This window comes from Piliocolobus tephrosceles, chromosome 1 (genome assembly GCF_002776525.5).
Source record: "Piliocolobus tephrosceles isolate RC106 chromosome 1, ASM277652v3, whole genome shotgun sequence".
Taxonomy (NCBI): Eukaryota; Metazoa; Chordata; class Mammalia; order Primates; family Cercopithecidae; genus Piliocolobus; species Piliocolobus tephrosceles.
The window spans coordinates 202,551,734-202,579,071 of NC_045434.1; the positions used below are offsets into that span (position 1 = coordinate 202,551,734).

General features: G+C 48.6%; 1 protein-coding gene across 1 annotated transcript; it reads left to right on the plus strand.

Moving 5' to 3' along the window:
* The first annotated feature begins 6,387 nt into the window (after positions 1-6,387).
* Positions 6,388-13,386, plus strand: PLA2G2D (phospholipase A2 group IID). The gene is made up of 4 exons (XM_023219872.1): positions 6,388-6,566; positions 9,579-9,723; positions 10,439-10,545; positions 11,791-13,386. The coding sequence occupies exons 1-4, from the start codon at positions 6,479-6,481 to the stop codon at positions 11,934-11,936; spliced, it is 486 nt and encodes a 161-aa protein (XP_023075640.1). The 5' UTR covers positions 6,388-6,478; the 3' UTR covers positions 11,937-13,386.
* The last annotated feature ends 13,952 nt before the right edge of the window (positions 13,387-27,338 follow it).

The window sequence follows — 27,338 nt, forward strand, 5'->3', positions numbered from 1 at the left end:
TTTATTTATTTATTTATTTATTTATTTATTTATTTATTTATTTATTTATTTTGAGATGGAGTCTCGCTCTGTCACCCAGGCTGGAGTGCAGTGGCCGGATTTCAGCTCACTGCAAGCTCCGCCTCCCAGGTTCACGCCATTCTCCTGCCTCAGCTTCCCAAGTAGCTGGGACTACAGGCGCCCACCACCTCGCCCGGCTAGTTTTTTGTATTTTTTTTAGTAGAGACAGGGTTTCACCGTGTTAGCCAGGATGGTCTCGATCTCCTGACCTCATGATCCGCCTGTCTCGGCCTCCCAAAGTGCTGGGATTACAGGCTTGAGCCACCCCGCCCGGCCTAATTTTTATTTTTTATAGAGATAAGGTCTGGCTATGTTGCCCAGGGTGGTCTCAAACTCCTGGCCTCAAGTGATCCTCCTGCCTCAGCCTCCCAAAGTGCTAGGATTACAGGCACTAAGAAAAGAAATTAAACCATCATCATCATCCTCATTATTATCATTCAAATGCATGGAAATGTAACATACATCCAAGAAAATGCACAAACCTTAGTGAACAGTGGGATGAATTATTGCAATGTGAACACACCCATGTAACCAACACCAAATAGACAACATCAGCAGCATCCCCTGAAGGAAGACCTCTAGTAACCCCCTCTAATCAGCATGTACAGCTGTGGGGAACTGCTGCCCTGACTTGTGAAATCACACATGAGCTTGACTGTTGTGGAACGTCGTGGCAATGGAGTCTCTCTCACACGCTGTGCTTTTTTGTGTTCTATGCTTGTGGGATTCATCCATGTCCTCATGTGTCACTGTGGTTTGTTGACATGACTCTACCGCCACAGGTCTCTCCATTCTGCTGTTGACAGGTGTTTGGGGGGATTTCAGTTGTTTAACCCACTTCCTTTGGTTCAGATGAAGAAAAGTGGGTCACTCTCCCACAAAAGCTAATCTCTCCCTCCTCCCTCTTCCCCGCCCTGGGGAAGCCCTTCTCCTTTGCTTACCTCCGATCCTGCAAACCTTTGGGAATTTGGAGCTTCATTTCAGATACGCTCTGGCAGGCTTTCATGGTGGATGGAATCCAGGCAATGGGACTCTTCTGGTCAATAGGGCTTTGTAGGGGAGGTCTCCTGCCACGGGCTGAGAGGATATGCTGTCACCTCGTGGGGGTATTCTTAGGAAGTGAGAAAGAGGGTCCACTTTCTTCTGGTACGCAGTGAGAGTGGGGACAGCCGATTTCTAGACTCTGCCAGCTCTTCTGGCTTCCACGACTGTCTATGCTGGGCGGGTAAGAGAATTCGTATGGCAGAGCTCCAAGATACAGTGACTCATCCGTGGAATGGACATTATGACAGTACCTACTTAGATTTATTATATGTGGCGTTCTTAGGGCAGTACCCCCAACACAGTAAGGCGGGCTCCAGCAGAGCTGTGGTATAACCCAAACTCTGCCGTGTACCTGCTGTGTGACCCTGCTAACCTCTCTGAGCTCCAGCTTCCTCACCTGTAATACGGGAATAGCAGTGTCTTCTTCGTGGCTGTGAAAATCAAACGAGCTAAGAACTCAGGGCCTGATACACAGTAGAAACTCAGTCGGCAGTAGCTATTTTTAACAGAGTTTCCCCTCCCAGCATCTGATAGCCTTCCTGCTTCTTCCACCCTCCACCTTGAGAGCTTGCCAGGTTGTGGCCTAACAGTATCATCAATGTTTTTCTGACTGTTGCCAGGGAAGTAAAAACACACAGACTTGCTGATGTCCCAAGAAACAACCAGGCCCAATAGATACTAAGACCTGCTGACGGGCAGAAGCAAGGGGGTTTCAAATTCACATAGATTTTCAGAGAAAGAAAAAGGCATGAAAACCTTTATATATTCATACTCATTGTTAATTATTCAAACGCAAATTATATAATGCCTTTTTTTCTTGAGACAGGGTATCGCTCTGTCACCTAGGCTGAACGAAGTGCAGTGGCATGATCATGGCTCACTACAGCCTCAAACTCCTGGGATCAAGCAATCCTTCTGCCTTAGCCTCCTGAGTAGCTGAGACTACAAACCCACATCACCATTCTTCTTCTCCTTCTCCTTCTTCTTCTTCATTTTTAAGAGATAGGGTGTCACTCTGTCACCTAGGCTGGAGTGCAATGATTCGATCTTGGCTCGCTAAAGCCTTGACCTCCTGGGCTCAAGTGATCCACCCACCTCAGCCTCTCAAGTAGCTGGGATTACAGGCACACAAGACCATGCCTGGCTAATTTTTGCACTTTCGTAGAAACAGGTTTCACCATATTGGCCAGGCTGGTCTCAAATTCCTGGTCTCAATCTGCCCACCTCGGTTTCCCAAAGTTCTGGGATTACAGGCATGAGCCACCACGTCCGACCTCCCAGTTAACTTTTAAATTTTTAGTGGAGATGGGGTTTCACCATGTTGCCCAGGCTGGTCTTGAACTCCTGGGCTCAAGATCCACCCATCTCAGCCTCCTAAAGTGCTGGGATTACAGATGTGAGCCACCACACCCAGCCTCCAAAAATCTTTGTCTTCTGACCCAGAAATTTCACTTCCGGAAATCTATACTAAAGAAACCATCAAACAATAGAAAAATGCCCAGTAATGACACAAACAATGGAATTAGTAGATGGAGGACATTGAAAGTTAAAACTACAGTTGTTCGCCTTTATCTTCAGGGGATACATTCTAAGACCCCCAGCGGCTGTCTGAAAGAATGGATAGGACCCAACCCTATATAGACTATGTTTTTTTCATATATGAGCCATACAAATCTATGGTAAAGTTTAATTTATAAATTAGGCATGGTAAGAGATTAATAACAACGACTAATGATAAAATAGAACAATTATGACAATATGCTATAATAAAAGTTACGTGAATGTGGTCTCTCTTTCTCTCTCTCAAAATATCTCGGTGTCATGGCTGGGCGCGGTGGCTCATGCCTGTAATCCCAGCACTTTGGGAGATCAAGGTGGGCAGATCATGAGGTCAGGAGTTCAAGACCATCCTGACCAACATGGTGAGACCCTGTCTCTACTAAAAATACAAAAATTAGCTGGGCGTGGTGGCGCATGCCTGTAGTCCCAGCTACTCAGGGGACTGAGGCAGAAGAATCGCTTGAACCCAGGAGGAGGTTGCAGTGAGCCAAGACTGTACCACTGCACTCCAGCCTGGTGACAGAGAGAGACTCCGTCTCAAACAAACAAACACACACAGACACACAAAAACCTCAGTGACCTGTATACCATAGGTTACTGAAATCGTGGAAAGAGAAACTGCCAGGAAACTGATAAGAGGGAACTACTATAGATTCTCTATGTTTAAGGATATAAAAGAAGCCAGGGTCAGTGGCTCACACCTGTAATCCCAGCACTTTGGGAGGCCAAGGTGGGTTGATACCTGAGGTCAGGAGTTCCAGATCAGCCTGGCCAACATAATAAAACCCCCATCTCTACTAAAAATACAAAATTAGCCAGGCATAGTGTTGCATGCCTATAGTCCCAGCTACTCAGGAGGCTGAAGGCAGGAGGATTGCTTGAACCTGGGAGGTGGAGGTTGCAGTGAGCCAAGATCACACCACTGCACTCCAGCCTGGGTGACAGAGCAAGACTCCATCTCAAAAAAAATTTAAAAATTTAAAAAAAAGAAAGAAAGATTAAGCATGTTAAGTAGAAGCACGGAAAATACTTAAAAGACCCAGATCAAATTTATAGAGGAACCAAATGCACTGAGATGGGGAAAAAAACAATGGATAGGATGAACGGCAGATCGGAGAATACAGAAGAAAAGGTTAGTTACTCCACTTATTTTAAGCAGTGATGATGAGGATGATCATAAGGAGGAGGAGGAGAATGATGGGGTTCACTGCAGCTGACATTTATTGGTCTCTAGCTGTGGACCAAACCCTGTTCATCTTTTCATCCTCACAGTAACCCTGTGAAGTAGGTACTGTCATCAGCCCTGTCTTACACAGGAGCAAGAGGAAGACACAGAGCTAAATAATCAGCTTGCTCCAAGTTAAGCAGCCAGATGTCAGGGAGGCCAGGCTGTTAACCTAGGCAGTCTGGGTTTGAATCCCATCTCCCCAGTCCTCTTAACCTCCAGGCGTGTTGTGGTTACTGTAATGGCATTCCCTGGATCGGTGAGACTTGGTGCTATGTGCTTTATGGATGTTATCTCTAAATCTCACAGCCATCAGGGAAGAAAGATGCTGACCCCATTTTTCAGATGAAGAAACCAAGGCTCCTGGAGGTGAAGTAATTTACCCAGGGTCCCACAGTTGGTAGGAGAAGGGGCCAGGATTTGAACCAGATCTGTCTGATCCTAAACCTTGGGATCAGAGGTTGGATGTGCCCTGGGGCTTCTGGAGGTGTCCGAGATAACTCTGAAGATGGGGCTTTTGAGGATGCTTTGTAGCATCAATGTTGTGCCTTCTCTCCCTTTAGGGAAAAGCCTTCTGGAATCAACAAAGGGCTTGTAGCTGCTTTTGCTCTCATCCCTCCATACCAGATGGAGGGTGGCGTGGGTTCTGCCAGGCAGCCACGTGGCCCACCAGGAGTCCCTGTCTAGAGGATTGTCTATAGGGTAAGGTACCACACTGGTAAGTGCACAAGGGAAGGATTATTGAGCCTACATGGGAGGGGGTGCATCAACAAATGTGCCAGAGGCATCTACGTTGCTTGCTGTTGAATTATTTTGCATGTAGATTGTTGACACACATATGAGCTGGTCAGTTGGTTGACTGAGTCAAGGAACAAAGGCAATAATCAGATTTAAAAGAGAAGGAAGAGAAGAGAGAAGAGAGAGAGAGAGAGAGGGAAGCTCCTAGCAGTGGCCGTTGCTGGCATATTCTTTCAGATGAGCTTTTATGCTGGCAGCAGAGGTCAGCCTGGGCATTCTGTCCTTAGACAGCCATCTAACAGGCATCAAAGCAAAACAGTTTCTGCTGTGTGGGAACAAGGTTCTCGGTGGAACCCTGGTGGTTGACCATCTCTGTGCCATGGCCGTGCATGTCCTCCCATCAGCTCCTCTGCCCAGTTTGGGCTGGCTCCACCCCATTTGCCTCATTAAGATTCTCACGTGTAAACTGGGGCAGACCTTCTGCAGGGTAAGTTGTCAACACACATCAATTGCCTGCCTTCAAATTGTGTGTGTGCTTTGACTCAGTGGGTCCGCATTAGGAGTAGATCCTGTGGAAGCAATTCTGGACATGAACTGACTGAAATTTGGCCTTCTTTCACTGTACGGTCTAGACTATTAAAAAAAAATCAGAAGCCACCCATATATCCATCATTGGAGTTTCATTAGATAAACGGTATAGCACTATAATGATATATATAACAGTATAATGAAATAGGAACCTGCCTTTTTTTTTTTTTTTTTTTTTTTTGAGATGGAGTCTTGCTCTGTCGCCCAGGCTGGAGTGCAGTGGCACAGTCTTGGCTCACTGCAACTTCTGCCTCCTGAGTTCAAGTAAGTTTCTGCCTCAGCCTCCTGAGTAGCTGGGATTACAAGCGCCTGCCACCACGCCCGGCTAATTTTTGTATTTTTTAGTAGAGACGGGGTTTCACCACCTTGGCCAGGCTGGTCTTGACCTCGACCTCATGATCCACCCGCATTGGGCTCCCAAAGTGCTAGGATTACAGGCATGAGCCACCGTGCCTGGCCAGGAACCTGCCTTTCACAATGTTACTAGAGAGGAATATTTAATGACATAGAAATATGTGCAAGTTATATCAGCAAGTGAAAAAATAGGCTACGAAGCACTGCATGTATAACATTTTCCTAATTTGGTGAGGGAAAAGTATGAAGAGAAAGAGAGACAGAAAGAGAGACAGGCAGCGACGGGACCACAGAAGGACGTACACCAAAATGTCAATGGCGCTTAATAGCTTTACAGGTGATTTTAAGTTTATTATTTAGGTTTTCCAAATCTTCTACACTAAATGTATGTTTCTTTTATCAAAAAGGGTGTGGAAGAGAAGCCAAAGCATGGTGCTCACACCTGTAATCCCAGCACTTTGGGAGGTTGATGATTGTTTGAGGCCAGGAGATCGAGAGCAGCCTGGGCAACATAGTATTATCTAAAAAAAAAAAAAAAGAAAAAAGAAAAAGAAAAAGAAAAAAAATTGCCAGGCTTAGTGGCACACACCTGTGGTCTCAGCTACTTGGAAAGCTGAGGCAGGAGGATTGCCTGAGCCCGGGAGCTCGAGGCTACAGTGAGCTATAGATCACTCTACTGCACTCCAGCCTGCGTGACAGAGTGAGACTCTATCTCAAAAGATACATATATATGAACATAAATAAATAAATAAATAAAATAAATAGGAAAAAAATATGTTAAACAAAAACTCCCCAGTGCCAGAAAAGTGGAAGTGAAAGAAGCGTGTGTTGCCTCTATGAGGGTGAGGGCTGGGAGGGAGGGCTGGGCAAGCCTGGGTGGGGTGCATCTGATATAAGGGGGCAACCCGCATGGAAAGAGACTTCCAGCAGCTGCCTTCACTGCTCTGTGCTGGAATCATGGAACTTGCCCTGCTGTGTGGTCTGGTGGTGATGGCTGGTGAGTCACGGATGGGACTCAGGCTGGGAAGGGAAGGAGGGAGGACAGTGCACCCCTGTGCTCTCTTTCCTAGATTGGGGGCTTGCTGCTCTGATCCCCAGGACCCTGGTCCCCACTCCCCAGTCCTTCTGCCCCTCTGCAAAGAGCCTTCAGTGGCCGCCAGTCTCCTAGCATGGTAGCTTCAGCCAGAGAGCTCTGGGTGGCCAAGCTGCACTGCACATCTCTGGACTGCTGTGAAAGTTCAAACTAGAAATCCAGAACTGGGGCCTGCTGGGCCCATGATGATGACACTTTGGACACAGGTCACTTCACCCCTGCCTCTCCCACTGAATAAGAACAACCTGTACGAATGCATAGCACTCCATGTTTTGAGAGCCGTTTCATGTTCATGCTCTTCCTTGAACCTGGGAAGAGGGCTCCCTGGACCTTCGGTGAAGGGTGGGGCAGTTTCCATTTGATCTTAAGCAGACCAAATATAAAACGCAGTTGCTAGCAAATTGGCCTTTTTTGCCCTTAATCCATCTCAAAATTGTGATTTTGGAAAGGACTTGCATTTCGAAATGTAGTTTTATATTATCTTGGGACTCCGAAATTCTCTAGAGGAACGTGTCTCCAAGATTACAGCAAAAACCATTAGGAAATTTGCAATCGAGCTGCAAAAATTCATCTCTCACATGTAAAGAGGGAAGACACTGTAGAGATCAAATACACAGATGAACCTGCAGTCAAATGCAGGCCCGGCCATCTCTTGGCAGTATGACTTTAGCCAAATCGCCCCACCTTTCAATATCCTCATCTGTAAAATGGACATAACCTGCTTGGTAGGGCTGTTAGAAGGACTCTAATGAGAAAACAGATACTAAGCTTCACACACAGCACATGCATGAAAGATGGCAGTGGTACCTCCTCCTACCCGCTGTGCCCATCCCTTGGGAGAAGGAGCTTCATCCCCGTCAGTGGCAGCCAAGGGTGGGAAAAGTTACCCAGGCAAGAACTGCTGACAAGCGAAGCCAGTTCACCAACACCTCCCCAGCCACAGCTCCAGCTCTGCTTCTCAGGCTGGGTCCTCCTCACCTTAAAATTATGACAAGTAAGACCACCCGAAAGCATTCTGAATGTATTTCAAAGCTGAATGTATTTCTCACATGGCAAGAAAGAGCTGCATCATTCAGGCGTGAATTCAGTTCACGTATTTCTGAGCCCAGATGGAAAGGGCTAGATTTAGGGCAAAAAAAAAAAAAATAAATAAATAAATAAATAAATAAATAAGAGGACAGAGGTACCCTAAGAAAGGCAAGATTCTGAACTCGGGGCTTTGGTTGATCTACAAGGTGGACTCTCTGTTTACAGTTGGGTTCCTTATCATGGAATCTAGGAATCTCTGATGGATTGTGTACGATTCCAGAGGGCCCAGGATCCTTCACCAGTGCAGCCAAAGCTTAGCAAGGCTTCTCTTGTATATGTCTTAACAGCTAGAGCCACCATGTCAAACAGGCATGGCAACATGGACTCCCACACATCGAGGGGACACACTGGGGACACAATGGCCCAGTCACTTTCAGTTGCAGCCCGAGGCCACCGCGTGTCGTCTCACTCTTTGTCCACTGCATGAGTCCCTCCCAATCACCTTCCCACCCCAGCAGCCCCCAAAGTCGGCTCACTCACAGTGTACTATTGACTTCATTTGCCTGAGGTTGGGTGCAGGTTCCATAACTAGGCTCACTGGAAGATTGGCTGCCCAGCCCAGTCTCCCTGAGACTCTGGGCTCCGTCTGGACGTGTGCTGCCTGCATTCTCGAATCATCTCTTGGAGTTGCACACAGGCACAGTTCCATTCCTTTCTGACATTTGTTTCTCCCAACCTCCCATGTGAATTCATGGACTTAATACATTTTATTTCTCCTAACTCAACATAATGCATTCCTCTCTTCCAGTAAAATAAATTACCCTTACTATCAATTCTAACCAGCAGTTATTATGAGTGAAATAAAATTATCCATGAAAAGAGCATTGATTTCTAAATCATGCTGCCTCCCAGGAGATCCACACACTCTCTTTATTACAGACTCAGATTTTTGTAGGGACTGGAGATAAGAAGGGTGAGTTGGGATTATTCTTCCTGTTGTGGAGTGGGAAATCAACGCCCAGAGACAGAGAATGAAACCAGACTGTTTTAAGTGATGAGTTCTGGCTCCATTTACCAGCCCGTAAGACTTTGAGCAAGTTACTGAACCTCAAACCGCTCATCTGTAAAATGGGGATTAAAAATAATATTCATTGTACCAATGATGGTTTTAACAAATGAATCACAAGTAAGATGATAACGTTTGAGGAAATTGACTGAGGGGTATACAGGAACCTTCTATCTTTGCAACTTTTCTGTACATCTAGAATTATTCCAAAATAAAAAGTTTATTTATTTAACAGTAATTATCTAGCCAGATGGAGTCAAGAAATCAAAACGCAAGAAGACCTATAGTAAGCACTCAGTAATTGTCATTTTTTCCCTTGAGACAACGTCTCACTCTGTTGCCCAGGCTGGAGTGCAGTGGTACAGTCTCGGCTCACTGCAGCCTCCACCTCCCTGAGCTAAGGTGACCCTCCCACCTCAGCCTCCTATGTAACTTAGACGACAGGCGTCCACCACCATGCCCAGTTAATTTCTGTATTTTTTGTAGAGACAGGGTGTCACCATGTTTCCCAAGCTAGTCTCAAACTCCTGGGTTCAAGCAATCTGCCCACCTTGGCCTCTCAAAGCCAAGATCGTGCCACTGCACTCCAGCCTGGGCAACAGAGCGAGACTTTGTCTCCCAAAGTGCTGGGATTACAGGTGTGAGCCACTGTGCCTGGCCTGTCACTATATTTTTAATAGCGGTAGTAGATGTCATTTTATTATCATCATTATTTGAGGTCACTCATTTGGTCTGGGCAGAGCAGAGTGCCATCCTGTGCCCACTGGCGTGGCCCTGAAATTCATCTCCTCTCGTCTCCTGGTTGCTGGGCTGCTTGGCAGGTGTGATTCCAGTCCAGGGCGGGATCCTGAACCTGAACAAGATGATCAAGCAAGTGACTGGGAAAATGCCCATTCTCTTCTACTGGCCCTACGGCTGTTACTGCGGACTAGGTGGCAGAGGCCAGCCCAAAGATGCCACGGACTGGTAACTCCTTTCCCAGGGATGGCAATCCTATCCTGCCCCTCCAGGACTCTTCTTTTCTCTCCACCCATCTATTCATTTAGTTGAGTTGAATCCATTTTGTTGAGCATCTACTATGTGCTAGAAAGTGCTGAGTGCCAATATGGTCCCAGCCCTCCTGGAGCTTACCTTCCGGAAGGTTCCCCAGGGTCCCTGAAGGCCAGACACCCCCTTGCACTCCCATCCCCTACTCTAGTGGCAATGCCCACGTTCACTCCCCACTGCAATGGACAATGGTTTTAAAGCCCCGCCACCAACCGCCTTTTTTGTTGTTACCTCATTTGATCTTCATAATCACCCTGGGAGTTAGCTAGAGGAGTGGTGAGAGCCAGCCACACCTGGGGACACTGCCCCGATCTGCCACTTACAGGCTGTGTGACCTTGGGCAAGTGTCTTGACCTCCCCGAGTCTCAGTTTCTTCATCTCTGAAGAGGGGGTAATATGAGTACCTCCATCCCATGGTGGTTTTAAGGATTAAGAGGGAATGCATAGATAAGGCAAGTGTCTGGCACGTAGGAATCGCTCAAAAAATGTTAGTCATCATGATCTTAAGGAAGACTGCAGCCCTGCAGGCCTTGACTCTTCCCAGGTGGGGACACGGGTTCTTCTCCGGTGGGGGAGCAGCCAGAGACCCCAGTGGGCCAGGGACCCATGCAGCTGTGCACCCTGTCTGCTGCAGGTGCTGCCAGACCCATGACTGCTGCTATGACCACCTGAAGACCCACGGATGCTGCATCCACACGGACCATTACAGATACAGCTTTTCCCAGGGGGACATCCACTGCTGTGAGTATCCAGACCTCAGGGCTGGAGCTGGAGACCCCAGGAAGTGAGTTCTGGTCCCCACTGCCTTCACAGTACAGCTACTTGACCTCTCTGTTTTTTCACGTGGGCCCACTAGCTGCAGTTGGGCTGTGAAGAGGCAAGAATGGGTACGGTGGTATGGAGAGGGCCCATGGGAGGTTTGACCCCTTTAGCACCTGGAATTCAGGCCCATTACCAACCAGCTTGGTGACCGCATTGCTCAACCTCCCTGAACCTCAGTATCGTCATCTGTAATCTACCCCCATTAAGTTACTGCAAGAACTAAAATGAGACAGACAGAATGAGCCTCACAGGATGCTTGCCACAATAAATTACACAGGGCTACCGATTGGCTATTCCTTTCCTCATCACCACATGGAATCACTAGGGCAGCCTGTCGAAGATCAGCAAGACCCTGATTATCTGCATTGTACAGACCAGGAAACCAAAACTATAGTGGGGAAGTGTCTGCCTCCAATTGACAGAGCCTGGGCTGGAACCCAGGGCACCTGGCCTCTGCATCCTTTCCAGCATCACAAGCATAGAAATGTAGCAGGTCCTCAGGGCTGGGAATCGAAAGGTTTCATCACAGCAGCCGCTGTTCATTGAGGGCTTCGTAATAATAGTAACAATAACATCCAACATTTATTGAGCACTTACTATAGGCTAAGTGCCTTGTCTTCTTACTTTAACTCTCACAGCAGCCCCCTAGGCAGCTCTTACCATTATCCCCACTGCACAGATAACGAAACTGTGATCCCTCCTGCATGGAGTCTTCTCATAGGCTGTTGCCACCCCCACTCCCCAACCGCAGCTTCCTCCAGGAAGAGCAGACCCTTCCGATCTCAGCTCAAAAGGCTCTTCCACCCTGTTTTCTGATCTCCTAGCCCTGCATAGTTCCTCACTTTCACTTTGCATAGCTGTTTATTCCTCCCTGTGATGCTCTAATACCTGCCCCTCTCCCATGTCCCTATCGCTAAGTCCTCTCCTGCCAAGACACGGTAGGTGCTCAATAATTGTTTAATGAATGGGTGGATAAATAATTGAAGGTGCAGTGGCACACAGGGAGGTCATGGTACGTGGACAAGGTCATGCAGCTAGAATGGGCGTTGTTGGGACCGGTACCTCCATGACTGAGTAGGAACTGCACTGCCTTCAGAGGCTGCTAGACCCATACCTGGCTCTGTCTTGGGAAAGGACAGACACAGAACTCTCCTCCGCCCACAGCTGACAAGGGAAGCTGGTGTGAGCAGCAGCTGTGTGCCTGTGACAAGGAGGTGGCCTTGTGCCTGAAGCGTAACCTGGACACCTACAAGAAGCGACTGCATTTCTACTGGCGGCCCCACTGCCAGGGGCAGACCCCTGGGTGCTAAAACCCATACCCTCCACCCTGTTCCTCAGCATGGAGCTCCGGCATCCCCGCATCAGTATCTAACCTGAACCAGCCTGGCTTTTCAAACACTCCGTGGGGAGGTAGTCCCAGCCTCCCCCGGAACCTCCTACCAATGCCTTCTAACCTTCTGAAGCTTCCCGAATCCTCCCAGTTGAGGCAGCAGCTGTGTCCTCTGGGGTGGATGGACACAGTTGCTTGGGAGAAGCCCAAGCAAGGGAGCCCTCAGAGATGGTGTTTGGACCAAAGCATCGGGGTGGGGGGAGAGGTCTGCCGCTGTCCCTCACCTGCTGTCTCCCCGGTCCTTTCTCACCCCCTCCAATATAGTCTCGGAGCTACAACCGGAGCAGCCACTTTAAAGGGCAATATTAATTTTTCTGTCCATGTGACTCTCTCTCTTAAAACCTCAAGGAAAGCCTCTCACAGACGTTGGGGAACCCCGCACAGTCCGGCCGTGTGACCCTCTCCCCAGGCAAGCTCTGAAGTCCCTGCAGGTGGAGGCCATGCCTGTCTTAACCTCAGTTGCATCCCTGGTGCCCAAAGCAACGCTCAGAACCAAGGAGCTCCGTAAATCCCTCTTGGGTGAAGCTCTAGACAAAGCCGCCAGCTCATATGGCTCCGGGCACCAGAGCCTTGAGTACTTTCTCCTGACTCCAGGCATCGCCTCAGGGTGAATTACAAGGGGCTACTGAATGGCTATTACTTTCATCACGACTGATCCCCACCTCCTCGGGGTCAAAGGGCTACTTTCTGGAAGTCTCCCCGGGCTGACTCCTCCTCCCTGACTGCAAGGGCTCACTCCCTCCTCCAAGCTCCCACAATGCTTCATGACTCTGCCGCTTACCAAGCTTGGCCTAGAGTGGCAAATGGAACTTCTCTGATCTCCCCCAACGAAACAGGAGCCCTGAAGGACGGAGGCCATGTCTGTTCCATCTCTGTTTCCCCTGTTTTCCCACATACTGGGTGCTCAATTCATGCCTGTGAATGGAGTGAACCCATAATGGATACACAGAGGTTGCAGCAGATGGTATGAGTACCCCACCCAGATCCCCTCCAGGCCCAAGGCCCCTCTCCCTGAGTGAGGCCAGGTGTTGGCAGCCAACTGCTCCAATCTGCCTCCTTCTCTTAAATATTGCCCTGGTCTACAGGGAGCTGCCTGCCCCCCGCCCCACCTCTCCCACCAAGAGGCCACCTGTCACTCATGGCCAGGAGAGCCTGACACTATGGAAGGTACAACTGCCAGCTCCCCTGCCTCTGTGCAGGATTGTATGGGCGGAACAACACTCTCGAATTCCTCCTGGGATCAGGCTGAGGCCAGGCCTCTCCTGGAACCACCTCTCTGCTTGGTCGGACCCCATGGCCTATTCAGTTTTCCTGGTTCCCTCACAGGTTTCTCCAGCAAGTACTCCCTCAGTAAAGCGTTTGCACAAGAATCCTTGTCTGAGGCTCTGTTTCTAAGGAAAGAGACGGAAGAGGGACAACTTTTTCCTGTGAGGACTCCCAATCTGCCATTTGTGTGTGGTTAGCTGTTTCCAGCCAGGGGGCTGAGGTACCTGCCTTCGCCCACACTCTGGGCCGGTGGCACCACCTGTGCCTCAGCTGACTGAGCAGTTTCGAGATGTGGTGACTCATGTGAGGTGGTGTCATAGGAATGAAGGACTGTGGGCACCGGGTTCAAATTCCAGTTCTATGCACCACTCTGTGTGGGGATACCCGTGGGGGCAGCTGTGCCTGTGTGGGGGAACAGGGTAGGGAAATCTCTGTACCTTCTCAATTTTGCTGTGAACCTAAAACTGCCGTATAAAGTCTAGGCCGGGTGTGATGGCTCATGCCTGTAATCCCAGCACTTAGGGAGGCTGAGGCAGGCGGATCACCTGAGGTCAGGAGTTCAAGACCAGCCTGCCCAACATGGCAAAACCTCGTCTCTACTAAAAATACCAAAATTAGCCAGGCTTCGTGGCGGGCGCCTGTAAACCCAGCTACTCTGGAGACTGAGGCAGGAGAATCACTTGAACCCGGGAGGCAGAGGTTGCAGTGAGCCAAGATCACAACACTGCACTCCAGCCTGGGCAACAGAGTGACACTCTGTCTCAAAAAATAAAATAAAATAAAATAAAATAAAATAAAGTAAAGTCTAGGTTTAAAAAAAAAATTCCACTTATATCAGTGACTAACCATGTACCTTATAGGAGTAAACATTCTCTGCTTGTAAAGTATAAATGAAAATAAGAAGAGACCAACCTGGGCAACATAGACCTCATCTCTACAAAAAATATGAATTTTTGTTGTTGTTGTTGTTGTTGAGACAGGGTCTTGCTCTGTTGCCCAGGCTGCACGATCGTGGCTTACGGCAGCCTCGACCTCCATGGCTCCAGTGATCCTCCTGCCCCAGCCTCCTGAGTAACCAGGCACCGGAACGCCTGGGTAACTTGTGTATTTTTTGTAGAGATGGAGCCTCGCTATGTTGCCTAGGCTGGCCTCAAATTCCTGGGCTCAAGTGATCCTCCTGTCTTGGCCTCCCAACATGTTGGCATTACAGTCTTGAGCCACTGCACTTGACTGAAAGTTTTTTAAAAAGAAGCAAATAAGAAGGTGTTTGTGTTTGAATTAAATAAGACTAGTGTAGATTAAATTCTTAGCACAGCAGGCACCTGGCACAGGGTGTTAACTTTAAATGTTAATGGCATGGTTACTGTTATTATTTTGTAGTGACCAGATCTAAAGTCACCCCCAAGAGAAATCAGGAGGAGAAAGTGTCCTCCTCCTTCCCCATCAAGTCTTCTCCCAGGGACATTGGATGCATAATGTCCATTTATTCAAGAGACTCCATCGGGAGCTGACGACTCTTATTTGTTTACCAAATTTGGCCCAATAGCTCCCTATGGCTTTGCAGTAACATCTCTCTTAATATTAATGTGGGCCGACTTAGCCATTATGATCCCCATTTCATAATTAAGGATCCTCCCGAGGTCCCACAACCCGAGAAAGGCAGAGCCACAGCTTCACCCCAGCCTCTTCTGGCTCCATTCCCTCGCCACATCACGTTTGTATTGGTTAAGAAGCTTCCAGCTAAAAACTGTGACTCAGTGGGCTGGAACAATGTGGGCATTTATGATCTTACATGATGAGATGATCAGAGAGGAGGTGGTTCCAAGTCTGGCTCTTCAGCGCTTGATATCATCAGGGCCTGATTTCCTTCCTGCTCCTGGCAAGCCACCCTCTGTGTGTTGGCTTTGCCCTCTGGGTGACTCCCCTCACATCTCCAAGCTGGCAACCATGATGCCAGCCTGCAGGGCGGGATGTGACAGCATCCAGCCAAGGAGACACTGTGTCTTCCTCTCTTCCTGTGTCTTCTTTTCCTTTTCTTTCTTTTTTTTTTTTTTTTTTTTTTTTTTGAGATGGAGTCTCACTCTGTCGCCCAGGCTGGAGTGCAGTGGCGCAGTCTCGGCTCACTGCAAGTTCTGCCTCCTGGGTTCAAGCCATTCTCCTGCCTCAGCCTCCTGAGTAGCTGGGACTACAGGTGCCCACCACCACGCCCGGCTAATTTTTTTGTATTTTTAGTAGAGATGGGGTTTCACCGTGTTAGCCAGGATAGTCTCAATCTCCTGACTTCATGATCTGCCTGCCTCGGCCTCCCAAAGTGCTGGGATTACAGATGTGAGCCACCGCACCCGGCCCCTGTGTCTTTTTAATAAGTCCCCCAGCATCACCCAGCAGACTTCCCTGCAGGGCAGGCGCCCCTAACCCAGAGGTTACCCAAGAGGGTGGGATGAGACTGCTTGGTTTAGATTCCTTAGGATTTATTTACCCCAAGAGGGAACAGGATCAATGTCCCTGAGGGGTTGGGTAGCTGATGGAATTTGTGTTGGGTGAGCAAGCCTGGAGCCAGGGACTGCAACCCGCTCTCACTTCGGCTGGGGGCTGAGCTGTGCCTGGGGTGCTCCCATTTCTGACCACCTTACCACCAGGGCAGGCTTGATATGTAGTAGGTGATCAATAGGGATTTGTGCAACAAATAAATGAACTATGAAAGAATGAATGAATGAATGAACCTCAGACTGGCAAAGACATGGGATTTATTTAGATTAGGAGGCTAGATGCACAGGTGGGACCTCAGGCAGCAGGACTTGGAACGTCCCACGCTGCAAGTTCTTGTCCTGGACCAGCGTTCAATGACTGAAACTGGACCAGAGGCAGTGAGGAAGGAGCGATTCCCAGGGGAGCCTCGGTTCTCCACCCACCCCTCTCAGTGCTCCTGGATGGCAGAGGCAGCTACTGTGCTTCCTGTTCCCTCTGAGGTTACACTCTGCCCAGTGTGGGAGGTGGAGTGGACACTGAGCACCTGTGGTGCCCATTCACCCCTCCTCTTACCTACCTTGAGGCGCTGATACTGTTACTGCATTTGACAGCTGTAGAAACTGAAACTCCAAGGGTGAGTCACTGGCTGAGAAGTGGCAGGGTTGGGATTCGAACCCAGGTATCTCTGGCTCCAGGGCCATGTCCCACTCTACCTCCTAGCCACACCCAGGGACTACCAGGTGGGGGTGACGTGTGTCAAAGGCAGAAACCTACCCATTGGTGGGTACAAGCCTCAGGCCACCTGGGATGCAGGGTTCCACCTCCAGGGGGCCCAGCGCAGGACAAAGTGACAGGGACGACTTCTCCAAGACCCTGCCTGTCTTTCCAGCCGAATCCTGCTTCCAAATGCCCATGTTCCTTTCCCACATCCTCGCCTTGCTGTGATGTGCAGGAGGGGCTGGGCTCCTGCCACCCCCTCCCCACCCTATCTCAGTGTCCCCTTGAGGGGGACTGGGGGCATTCACACTTGGGGTTCCTGACTGAGGTCAGCCAGAGGGTCATCCTGACCTCAGGGCACCAGGGCAGCTGAATAGCCCATGTCTCCCACTGGGTGACCTGGCTTGTTCTCTAGAGCTCAGAGTCCCCTGTATGTGTGTGTGTATATATATATATATTTTTTAATTCAAAATAAAGAAGAGATTTTTAAAGTAGTTTGTAAAAGCTCAAAGCAAGGTCAGAGAAGGCAGGCTGAGGAGTCCTCTCTGGTCCCTTTCAGTTTTTGGTTCCTGGCCAAACCTTGCCCACCTTGGGGCCTCTGCTAGGGGAAGCCTCCTCTGGGTCTTGGCAAGATGGGCTCCTTCTTCACCCAGAGCTCAGCTGAACTGCTTCTGCCTCCGAAAAAATGTCCCTGCCCTCCCAACCGAAAGCAACCACCTCCCACCCTTGGTTACTCCCAGTCTCCCTGCCCTGTTTTAATTCTCTGCTTTGCACTTTCTGATGGTTTTCTTAATCAGCATTCAGCAATTCACTTCTCTCACCCAACAATCGGCGAGAATATGAATGCGTTGGACGCAGGAAGGACCACAACATTCCCAGCATCAAGAACAATGCTGGGGGCATAGGACGTTTCTGTTGAATGAATGAATGAATGAATAGGGATTGATAGGGAGGCTCCTTCTATTTCTTTCAGCTGGGCTACTTCCCAGCTGTGTGACCTTGGGCTTGTGGTTTTGTTACAAGAAAGGGGTCCGGATCTAGACCCAAGAGAGGGTTCTGGGATCTCACACAAGAAGGAATTCAGGGTGACTGCATAGAGGAAAGTGAAATCAAGTTTATTAAAAAAATAAAGGAATAAAAGAATGGCTACTCCATAGGCAAAGCGGCCCGAGGGCTGCTGGTTGCCCATTTTTATGGTTATTTCTTGATGATATGTTAAACAAGGGGTGACTTATTCATGCCTTCCCTTTTCAGACCATGTAGGGTAACTTCCTGATGTTGCCATGGCGTTTGTAAACTGTCAGGGCGCTCATGGGAGTGTAGCAGTGAGGACGGCCAGAGGTCACTCTCGTGGCCACTTTAGTTTTGGTGGGTTTGGCCGGCTTCTTTACTGCAACCTGTTTTATCAGCAAGGTCTTCGTGACTTGTGTGTTGTGCTGACCTCCTATCTCATTCTGTGACTTAGAACACCTTAGGCCTCTGGGAATGCAGCCCAGTAGGTTTCAGCCTTATTTTCCCCAGCTTCTGTTCAAGATGGAGTTGCTCTGGTTCACACAGCTCTGACAGTTTTACTTCTCTGATTCTCAATTTGTGATTAGTAAAATTAACCAATAATGCCTACCCTTGAAAGGGAATTTTTGGCCAAATCCTCATCTCTTTCCTACTGAGAACCTGCTACCAGGGAGAAGGTTGGGACAGGGTAGAAGGGGTGGGTGGGCAGGTAGGAAAGGCAGGGATGTTCTATCACCTCCCAGCCCTTCTCTCAGGATGATCAGAAATTAGCCCTTCACCCTCTGCCAGGAACACTCCCCCTAATTTCAGGAGGCCATTGAAGTGGGGTCAAAGTGCATTCTGCTGGTGAGCTGCCTCTGCTGGAGCCCTTTCCAGGATCCAGGGCTGGGCTGGGGCGAGAGGAAGCTGAGGCTGTCCCTGTTCCTTTCTCAAGGATTCAGCCCTGAGATGAAGCAGCAGTCGGCCCTGGCTCTGCGGTAAGCATCCCTCCCTGCCCCAAACACCAGCCCAGGAACTGCAGAGCAGAAGGAAGGGAGGGAAATTCAGCCATAGTGGCTTCTGGCTTCCTGAGAGGGAATGGGAAAATGCCCATTTCTGGGTTCCCCTGTGCTAAGAACCTTATATACATTTTCTCACTTCCGCTTCCACTTCATTCTGCACGACCCCGCAAGGTGGGTATGATTTTTTTAAAAACTTAGGTGGGTATGACTGGCCACACAGTACAGATGAGGACACAGGTTCTGATGAGTTAAACTTCTTGCCTGCGGTAACTCACTCATGGAGAAGTGGTGGAGGCCACTTTGGGAGGCCGAGGCAGGTGGATCACTTGAGGTCAGGAGTTCAAGACTAGCCTGACCAACATGGTGAAACCCCATCTCTACTAAAAATATGAAAATTAGCTGGGCGTGGTGGCATGTGCCTATAATCCCAGCTACTTGGGAGGCTGAGACAGGAGAATTGCTTGAACCAGGGAGGCAGAGGTTGCAGTGAGCCAAGATTGCACCACTGCACTCCAGTCTGAGTAACGGAGCAAAAGTTGGTGCCCCCCCACCCACCTCCGACCCCAAAGAGAAGTGGTGGAGGCTGGGCAAAAGTGAGCAAAAGCCATGTTAAGCCCGGGGTCCTGGTGCGACCCTCACCACCCAAGGTAGTGTGCTCCCTATGCTAGAACTGTAATAAGTCTGTTGCCTGGTGCACACAGCAAGTTAATATGCTGAGACACCTGGTTGCAGCAGAGAAGGAGGTTTAAACTTAGGGTCACCAAACAAGGAGACGGGAGAGAACCTTAAATCCATCTCCCTGAGGAGTTTGGGGCTGGGGTTTTTAAGGGTTTTGGAGTGGGATGAAGTGTGGAGATCACTGAGTGGTGGAAGAGTGCAGGGTGATGTCACAGGACAGGGAGAGGAAGAACATGCATTCTCAGGCCGATCTCGTTCCTCTGTGAGAGGCTTCAAGCTGGTGGCTGGAATTTGGGGTTTGAAAAACACCCTAAACAATCCTTAAACAAGTTGATCTTGTGATTCTGATGTCAGAAATCCTATCTATAGGAACAATGAAAATACAAATCAATTGTAGTGTCAGGAATCTTATCTATAGTAACACGAGATGAAAGTGGGTCAGTATCTAGTGTTTTGTGACTTTTAGCAACATGGAAGTGAGCCAACATGCAGCCTGATTAATGCTTCGTTATCACCATATTTCTGTCCACAATTCTTGAGGATGGCTTCAAAAGCAGCAGGTCTGAAACTTTATGGCAGACAAAATCACCCAGGAGAGCAAGTTTAAAATGCAGGTTCTTGAGTCCCCACACCTAAACAGTATGATTCTGCAGGTCTAGGATGGAGCCAAGGAACCTGTATTTTGTAAACTGAAAATAAAATTCTAAGGCCTAAGAAGTAAAACTGTCAGAGGTGTGTGAACCAGAGCAACTCCATCTTGAACAGAAGCTGGGGAAAATAAGGCTGAAACCTACTGGGCTGCATTCCCAGAGGCCTAAGGTGTTCTAAGTCACAGAATGAGATAGGAGGTCAGCACAACACACAAGTCACGAAGACCTTGCTGATAAAACAGGTTGCAGTAAAGAAGCCGGCCAAACCCACCAAAACTAAAGTGGCCACGAGAGTGACCTCTGGCCGTCCTCACTGCTACACTCCCATGAGCGCCCTGACAGTTTACAAACGCCATGGCAACATCAGGAAGTTACCCTACATGGTCTGAAAAGGGGAGGCATGAATAAGCCACCCCTTGTTTAACATATCATCAAGAAATAACCATAAAAATGGGCAACCAGCAGCCCTCGGGCCGCTTTGCCTATGGAGTAGCCATTCTTTTATTCCTGTATTTTCTTAATAAACTTGATTTCACTTTCCTCTATGGAGTCACCCTGAATTCCTTCTTGTGTGAGATCCCAGAACCCTCTCTTGGGTCTAGATCCGGACCCCTTTCTTGTAACAAAACCACAAGCCCAAGGTCACACAGCTGGGAAGTAGCCCAGCTGAAAGAAATAGAAGGAGCCTCCCTATCAATCCCTATTCACTCATTCATTCATTCATTCATTCATTCATTCAACAGAAACGTCCTATGCCCCCAGCATTGTTCTTGATGCTGGGAATGTTGTGGTCCTTCCTGTGTCCAACGCACTCATACTCTCGCCGATTGTTGGATGAGAGAAATGAATTGCTGAATGCTGATTAGGAAAACCATCAGAAAGTGTAAAGCAGAGAATTAAAACAGGGCAGGGAGACTGGGAGTAACCAAGGGTGGGAGGCGGTTGCTTTCGGTCGGGAGGGCAGGGACATTTTTTCGGAGGGAGAAGCAGTTCAGCTGAGCTCTGGGTGAAGAAGGAGCCCATCTTGCCAAGACCCAGAGGAGGCTTCCCCTAGCAGAGGCCCCAAGGTGGGCAAGGTTTGGCCAGGAACCAAAAACTGAAAGGGACCAGAGAGGACTCCTCAGCCTGCCTTCTCTGACCTTGCCTTGAGCTTTTACAAACTGCTTTAAAAATCTCTTCTTTATTTTGAATTTAAAAATATATATATATATACACACACACACACATACAGGGGACTCTGAGCTCTAGAGAACAAGCCAGGTCACCCAGTGGGAGACATGGGCTATTCAGCTGCCCTGGTGCCCTGAGGTCAGGATGACCCTCTGGCTGACCTCAGAGGGTCATGGGTGGCAGGAGCCCAGCCCCTCCTGCACATCACAGCAAGGCGAGGATGTGGGGAAGGAACATGGGCATTTGGAAGCAGGATTCGGCTGGAAAGACAGGCAGGGTCTTGGAGAAGTCGTCCCTGTCACTTTGTCCTGCGCTGGGCCCCCTGGAGGTGGAACCCTGCATCCCAGGTGGCCTGAGGCTTGTACCCACCAATGGGTAGGTTTCTGCCTTTGACACACGTCACCCCCACCTGGTAGTCCCTGGGTGTGGCTAGGAGGTAGAGTGGGACATGGCCCTGGAGCCAGAGATACCTGGGTTCGAATCCCAACCCTGCCACTTCTCAGCCAGTGACTCACCCTTGGAGTTTCAGTTTCTACAGCTGTCAAATGCAGTAACAGTACCAGCGCCTCAAGGTAGGTAAGAGGAGGGGTGAATGGGCACCACAGGTGCTCAGTGTCCACTCCACCTCCCACACTGGGCAGAGTGTAACCTCAGAGGGAACAGGAAGCACAGTAGCTGCCTCTGCCATCCAGGAGCACTGAGAGGGGTGGGTGGAGAACCGAGGCTCCCCTGGGAATCGCTCCTTCCTCACTGCCTCTCATCCAGTTTCAGTCATTGAACGCTGGTCCAGGACAAGAACTTGCAGTGTGGGACGTTCCAAGTCCTGCTGCCTGAGGTCCCACCTGTGCATCTAGCCTCCTAATCTAAATAAATCCCATGTCTTTGCCAGTCTGAGGTTCATTCATTCATTCATTCTTTCATAATTCATTTATTTGTTGCACAAATCCCTATTGATCACCTACTACATATCAAGCCTGCCCTGGTGGTAAGGTGGTCAGAAATGGGAGCACCCCAGGCACAGCTCAGCCCCCGGCCAAAGTGAGAGCGGGTTGCAGTCCCTGGCTCCAGGCTTGCTCACCCAAAGCAAATTCCATCAGCTACCCAACCCCTCAGGGACATTCATCCTGTTCCCTCTTGGGTAAATAAATCCTAAGGAATCTACACCAAGCAGGCTCATCCATTGTCTTGGGTAACCTCTGGGTTAGGGGAGCCAGTCCTGCAGGGAAGTCTGCTGGGTGGTGCTGGGGGACTTATTAAAGAGACACAGGGGGCTGGGTGCAGTGGCTCACATCTGTAATCCCAGCACTTTGGGAGGCTGAGGCAGGCGGATCATGAGGTCAGGAGATCGAGACCATCCTGTGGACCTCCTCCTCTCAGCCAGGGGCTTTCCAAAGTTAACCTGAAAAGCTATTTTCAGGCCATGATGGGAAGGAGAAGCCAGACATGCCTCATTAAACCCTCCTCCCTTTTGTAATTGCTCGTAAGACAGACTCTATTAAGCCTGATAAGAAACATTTACAATCTATTCACTTCGATGCCTGCTATCTGGAGGCTTCATCTGCATGATGAAACCTTGGTCTCTACAACCCCTTGTCATCACTCAGATGTTCCTTTTTATTGATAATAACTTTTTCAACCAATTGCTAATCAGAAAATCTTTGAATCTGCCTATGACTTGGAAGCCTCTGTTATAAGAAAGGGGTCCAGATCCAGTCCCCAAAAGAGGGTTCTTGGATCTCATGCAAGAACGAATTCAGGGTGAGTCCACAGAGTAAAGTGAAAGCAAGTTTATTTAAAAAGTAAAGGAATAAAAGAATGGCTACTCCATAGACAGAGCAGCCCCAAGGACTGCTGGTTGCCCACTTTTATGGTTATTTCTTTACAATATGCTAAACAAGCAGTGGATTATTTATGCCTCTCCTTTTGAGACCACACAGGGTGACTTCCTGATGTTGCCATGGCATTTGTAAACTGTCATGGTGCTGGTGGGAGTGTAGCACTGGGGGATAACCGGAGGCCACTTTTGGAGCCACCTTGCATTTGGTAGGTTTTAGCTGGCTTCTTTACTGCAAACTGTTTTATTAGCAAGGTCTTTATGTCCCATATCTTGTGCCTATCTCCTATCTCATCCTGTGACTTAGAATGCCTTAGCTGTCTAGGAATGCAGCCCAGTAGGTCTCAGCCTCATTTTACCCAGCCCTTGATCAAGATGGAGTTGGTCTTGTTCTAATGCCTCTGACACCTCCACTTCCAGTTGTCCCACCTTTCCAGACCGAACCAATACACATCTTACATGTATTGACTGATGTCTTATGTCTCCCTAAAATGTATAAAACCAAGCCGTACTCCCACCACCTTGGGCACATGTTCTTAGGATCTCCTGAGGGCTCTGTCATGGGCCACCAGTCAATCATGTTTGGCTCAGAATAAATCCATCAAATATTTTGCAGAGTTTGACTCTTTTGGTCACCAATTTTTTAATTTTTATTTTATTATTATTATTAATTTTAGAGATAGAGTCTCCCTCTGTCACCCAGGCTGGAGTGCAGTGGCACGATCTCGGCTCACTGCAAGCTCTGCCTCCTGGGTTCTCCTGCCTCAGCCTCCTGAGTAGCTGGGACTACAAGCGCCTGCCACCACGCCTGGCTAATTTTTATATTTTTAGTAGAGACAGGGTTTCACCGTGTTAGCCAGGATTGTCTCGATCTCCTGACCTCGTGATCTGCCCACTTTGGCCTCCCAAAGTGCTGGGATTACATGCGTGAGCCACTGCACCCGGCCTTGGTCGACGGTTTTTAACAAGTGCTTCCCAAGATCCGGATGTACCTGGCCAGGGATTACATGCTGAAAGGCGTGTAGGCCCCCACTCCTCTATCACCCCCACTACCCCCACTTCCCCTACTCACAGCACCTGGAGCAGACAGAGACCTGTCTCCATTGCCAACCCAATGACAGAGCAGCTGTTCACACCAAGGTTTGTCCATCCTGTGTAGACACGGCTCCCTAGGCTGCCAAGCTGGAGACCACATTCCTCACCTGCACCCGAGCCTCCGATGCGTTATCTGTCAAGTAAAAGATAGGGGAGGACTATGCTCAGAGCTCAGCTTGCCACAGGCCACCTTCCTGAGGTCTGGTTGAATATTTGCTTTTGGGTTTGTTTTTCTTTTTTTTCTTTTTCTTTTTCTTTTTTTTTGAGACGGAGTCTCGCTCTGTCGCCCAGGCTGGAGTGCCGTGGCCGGATCTCGGCTCACTGCAAGCTCCACCTCCCAAGTTTATGCCATTCTCCTGCCTCAGCCTCCCAAGTAGCTGGGACTACAGGCGCCCGCCACCTCGCCAAGCTAGTTTTTTTTTTTTTTTTTTTTTTTGTATTTTTCAGTAGAGACGGGATTGCACCGTGTTAGCCAGGATGGTCTCGATCTCCTGACCTTGTGATCCACCCGTCTTGGCCTCCTAAAGTGCTGGGATTACAGGCTTGAGCCACTGCGCCCAGCGGGGTTTTTTTCTTAATCTAAATTTATTTATGTATTTATGTATTTATGTATTTATTTATTTATTTATTATTTTATTTTTTGAGACAGATTCTTGCTCTGTAGCCCAGCCTGGAGTGCAGTGGCACCATCTTGGCTCATTGCAACCTCTGCCTCCAAGGTTCAAATGATTCTCCTGCCTCAGCCTCCCAAGCAGCTGGGATTATAGACATCCATCACCATGCTCAGATAATTTTTGTACTTTTAATAGAGACAAGTTTTCACCATGTTGGCCAGGCTGGTCTCGAACTTCTGACCTCAGGTGATCTGCCTGCCTTGGCTTCCCAAAGTGCTGGGATTACAGGCATGAGCCACAGCACCTGGTCTAAATTTATTTATTTAAGGATTTATTTAAGAAGGAAATTTATACCCCTTTGGCATAGGGGAAACAAGTATCACTTGTCGTACAGAGGGTGACCATAAAAATAAATATAATTTCCCTTCGAGAAATGTGTCCCCCATGCCTTGCACCAAGGAGAGAAGTATGATTCTTATCCTTGAAGATGAATTTGCATAAACTGACCTCACTGTGGTAGCCCTTATCTCACATTAGTTCCCCATGTCTTTCCTAGTGACTTCCTCACAATTTATTGTCCCTCGAAGCCCAAACCCACTTTCCTTTGTTAAAAGGCTATGGAAGCCCTGAGCCTAACCACTTCTTTGAGTTTTACTTATTTTATGTGAGCTCTCATGTGTCTAAATATTAATAGAAATTGAGTGCCTTTTTTTCTGCTAATATGTCTTTTGTTAGTTTCATTCACAGGGCCCCAGTGCAGGAAAATAAGAGAATAAAGGCCAGTTGTGGTGGTCCACACCTGTAGTTCCTGCTACTCGGGAGGCTGAGGCAGGAGGATTGCTTGAACCAGGAAGGTCAAGGCTGCAGTGAGCAGTGATTGTGCCACTGCACTCCAGCCTGGGCAACTGAGTGAGACCCCATCACAAAAAGAAAAAAAAAGAAAAAAAAAAGAGTAGAGGAAAAGTCTTTCTCCCTGACACTGACCTGCAATTCCCCATCAACACCAAAGTGACCAAAGTGAAAAAGCTCAGGTTACATGACAGAAAAAAAAAAAAAACAAACATGAGGCACAACAGTCTGTCCATCTTGACTCTCTGGGGAAAGTGTGCCATGGGAAAGTGGCAGGAGAAATACTCTAGTGTAGTAGTCAAGAGTATGGGCTCAGGGTCCCACACACCAGGGTTGTCAGCTCTGGGGTCTCTTGACTCCCAGCTATGAGATCTTAGGTATAAGTCACTGAAACTCTCCGAACCTCAGTTTCTTTACCTATAAAAGGGGGATTCTAGCGCTGTCTTCACAAAGTGTTGTAAGGAAGGAATGACAGGAAGAGAGTACTAGGCAGCTCGGAGACCAGGGAGCTCAGGGCAGCTGCTGTTGCCATGGTCGTGGTGGTCATGAGTGGTACCATTAGCAGCAGCGGTAATATTCACTGACATTTCCTTCTTTCCCTCCTGGGCTTGTCCTCACCCAGGGAGGCTTCTTAGAGCTCTGTGAAATGATCTGACAAGGCATGGGCAAGTGGCCTCTCCTCGGTTACCTCATCTGTGGCTGTCACTGTGACTTGGGGGACCGGGGCAGCCCACGTTGTCACCGACTGGTAACGCTCCCCTTTTGAGACTGCAGCCAGGCTGGCTGCACTTTGAACGGAAGCCTTGCCTGGGCAGCTTTTTGAGCACGGGGAACCATGCTGGTTCAAAACACATTGCCTTGGACAGAGAATCCAGGATTCAACGCTTTCTATACAGCTTACCAGCGACGGCTCTGGGGCAAGCTCCTTAACCTCTGTGCCTGAGCCTCTTCATGCCTAGGATGGGGTGTTCTCAGGACCTCCCTCATAGGGTTAATGTGACAATTCAGGGGTCGCAGGAATAGGTCACTGCCAGGGCATCGTGAAGGGCCCTTGGGACACTGTCCACACTGAGACCTGCTCAGTGGTATCCGGCAGTAGGAAAACCCTGGGACGCACAGAGTAGCCACAGTTCCCGTCCCACTAGAAGCCCTGTACCACGGCCGCGGGGAACCAGCTCAGGCTGGCGGGACTGCCCCAAATGCCAGGATCTGAGAGCCTGGTTCAAGTTCTGGCTTCACTACTAACTTGGAGGCAACCTTAGGTGAGACACTTTTCTCTCTCTCTCTCGGTTTTCCACTCTGTAAGATGAGATGTTGTGAGGTGCAAACTGGATCATGGATTTGAAAACACTTTGAAAAGCATAAAATGTGAAAAGGTCTGTGTAGAAGGGAAGTCTGTAAACTGAGTCTTTAGAACTTCAACTAGATGTTCAATAGGACTCTAGCTAGAGTTTCTTAAGACAATCACATGTAACCATTCTTGTAAATCTGTACAGAAGATGTAGCAATAACTTGCTTGCAACCCACGAGTTTATTTGAAACCTGAGTAATCTCAGCGTCCAGCAGCTGGTTCACTTTGATTTATAGGAAAACAATTATGCAACATTCTGAATTTACTGGATCAACAGTTTAGAACTGATGACTCAGAGACATGGTAACTAAAGAATTGTCAGGTTCTCTGAATCAGACTTGCCCCGATCTGATGAATGAGTTGTTCACTGATTCTCAGAATCGACCATTTTGGAATTGATGCATAGATTACCTTGAGTTCCAACTTTTCTTTCTGTAAGGTTTATCTCACTATCCCCCCAACTCTTTGCTGGGCCAGGAATAGGTCACTGCCAGGGCATTAACACAATGACCCCAAATTATTTTTAAAAGGTTAACCAAATTATAGGGGTTGTATTCAGTTCAAAAAGGCAAAGAGGTGCATAACACATTTAAAGAAAATGTTCTATCAAAAGATGA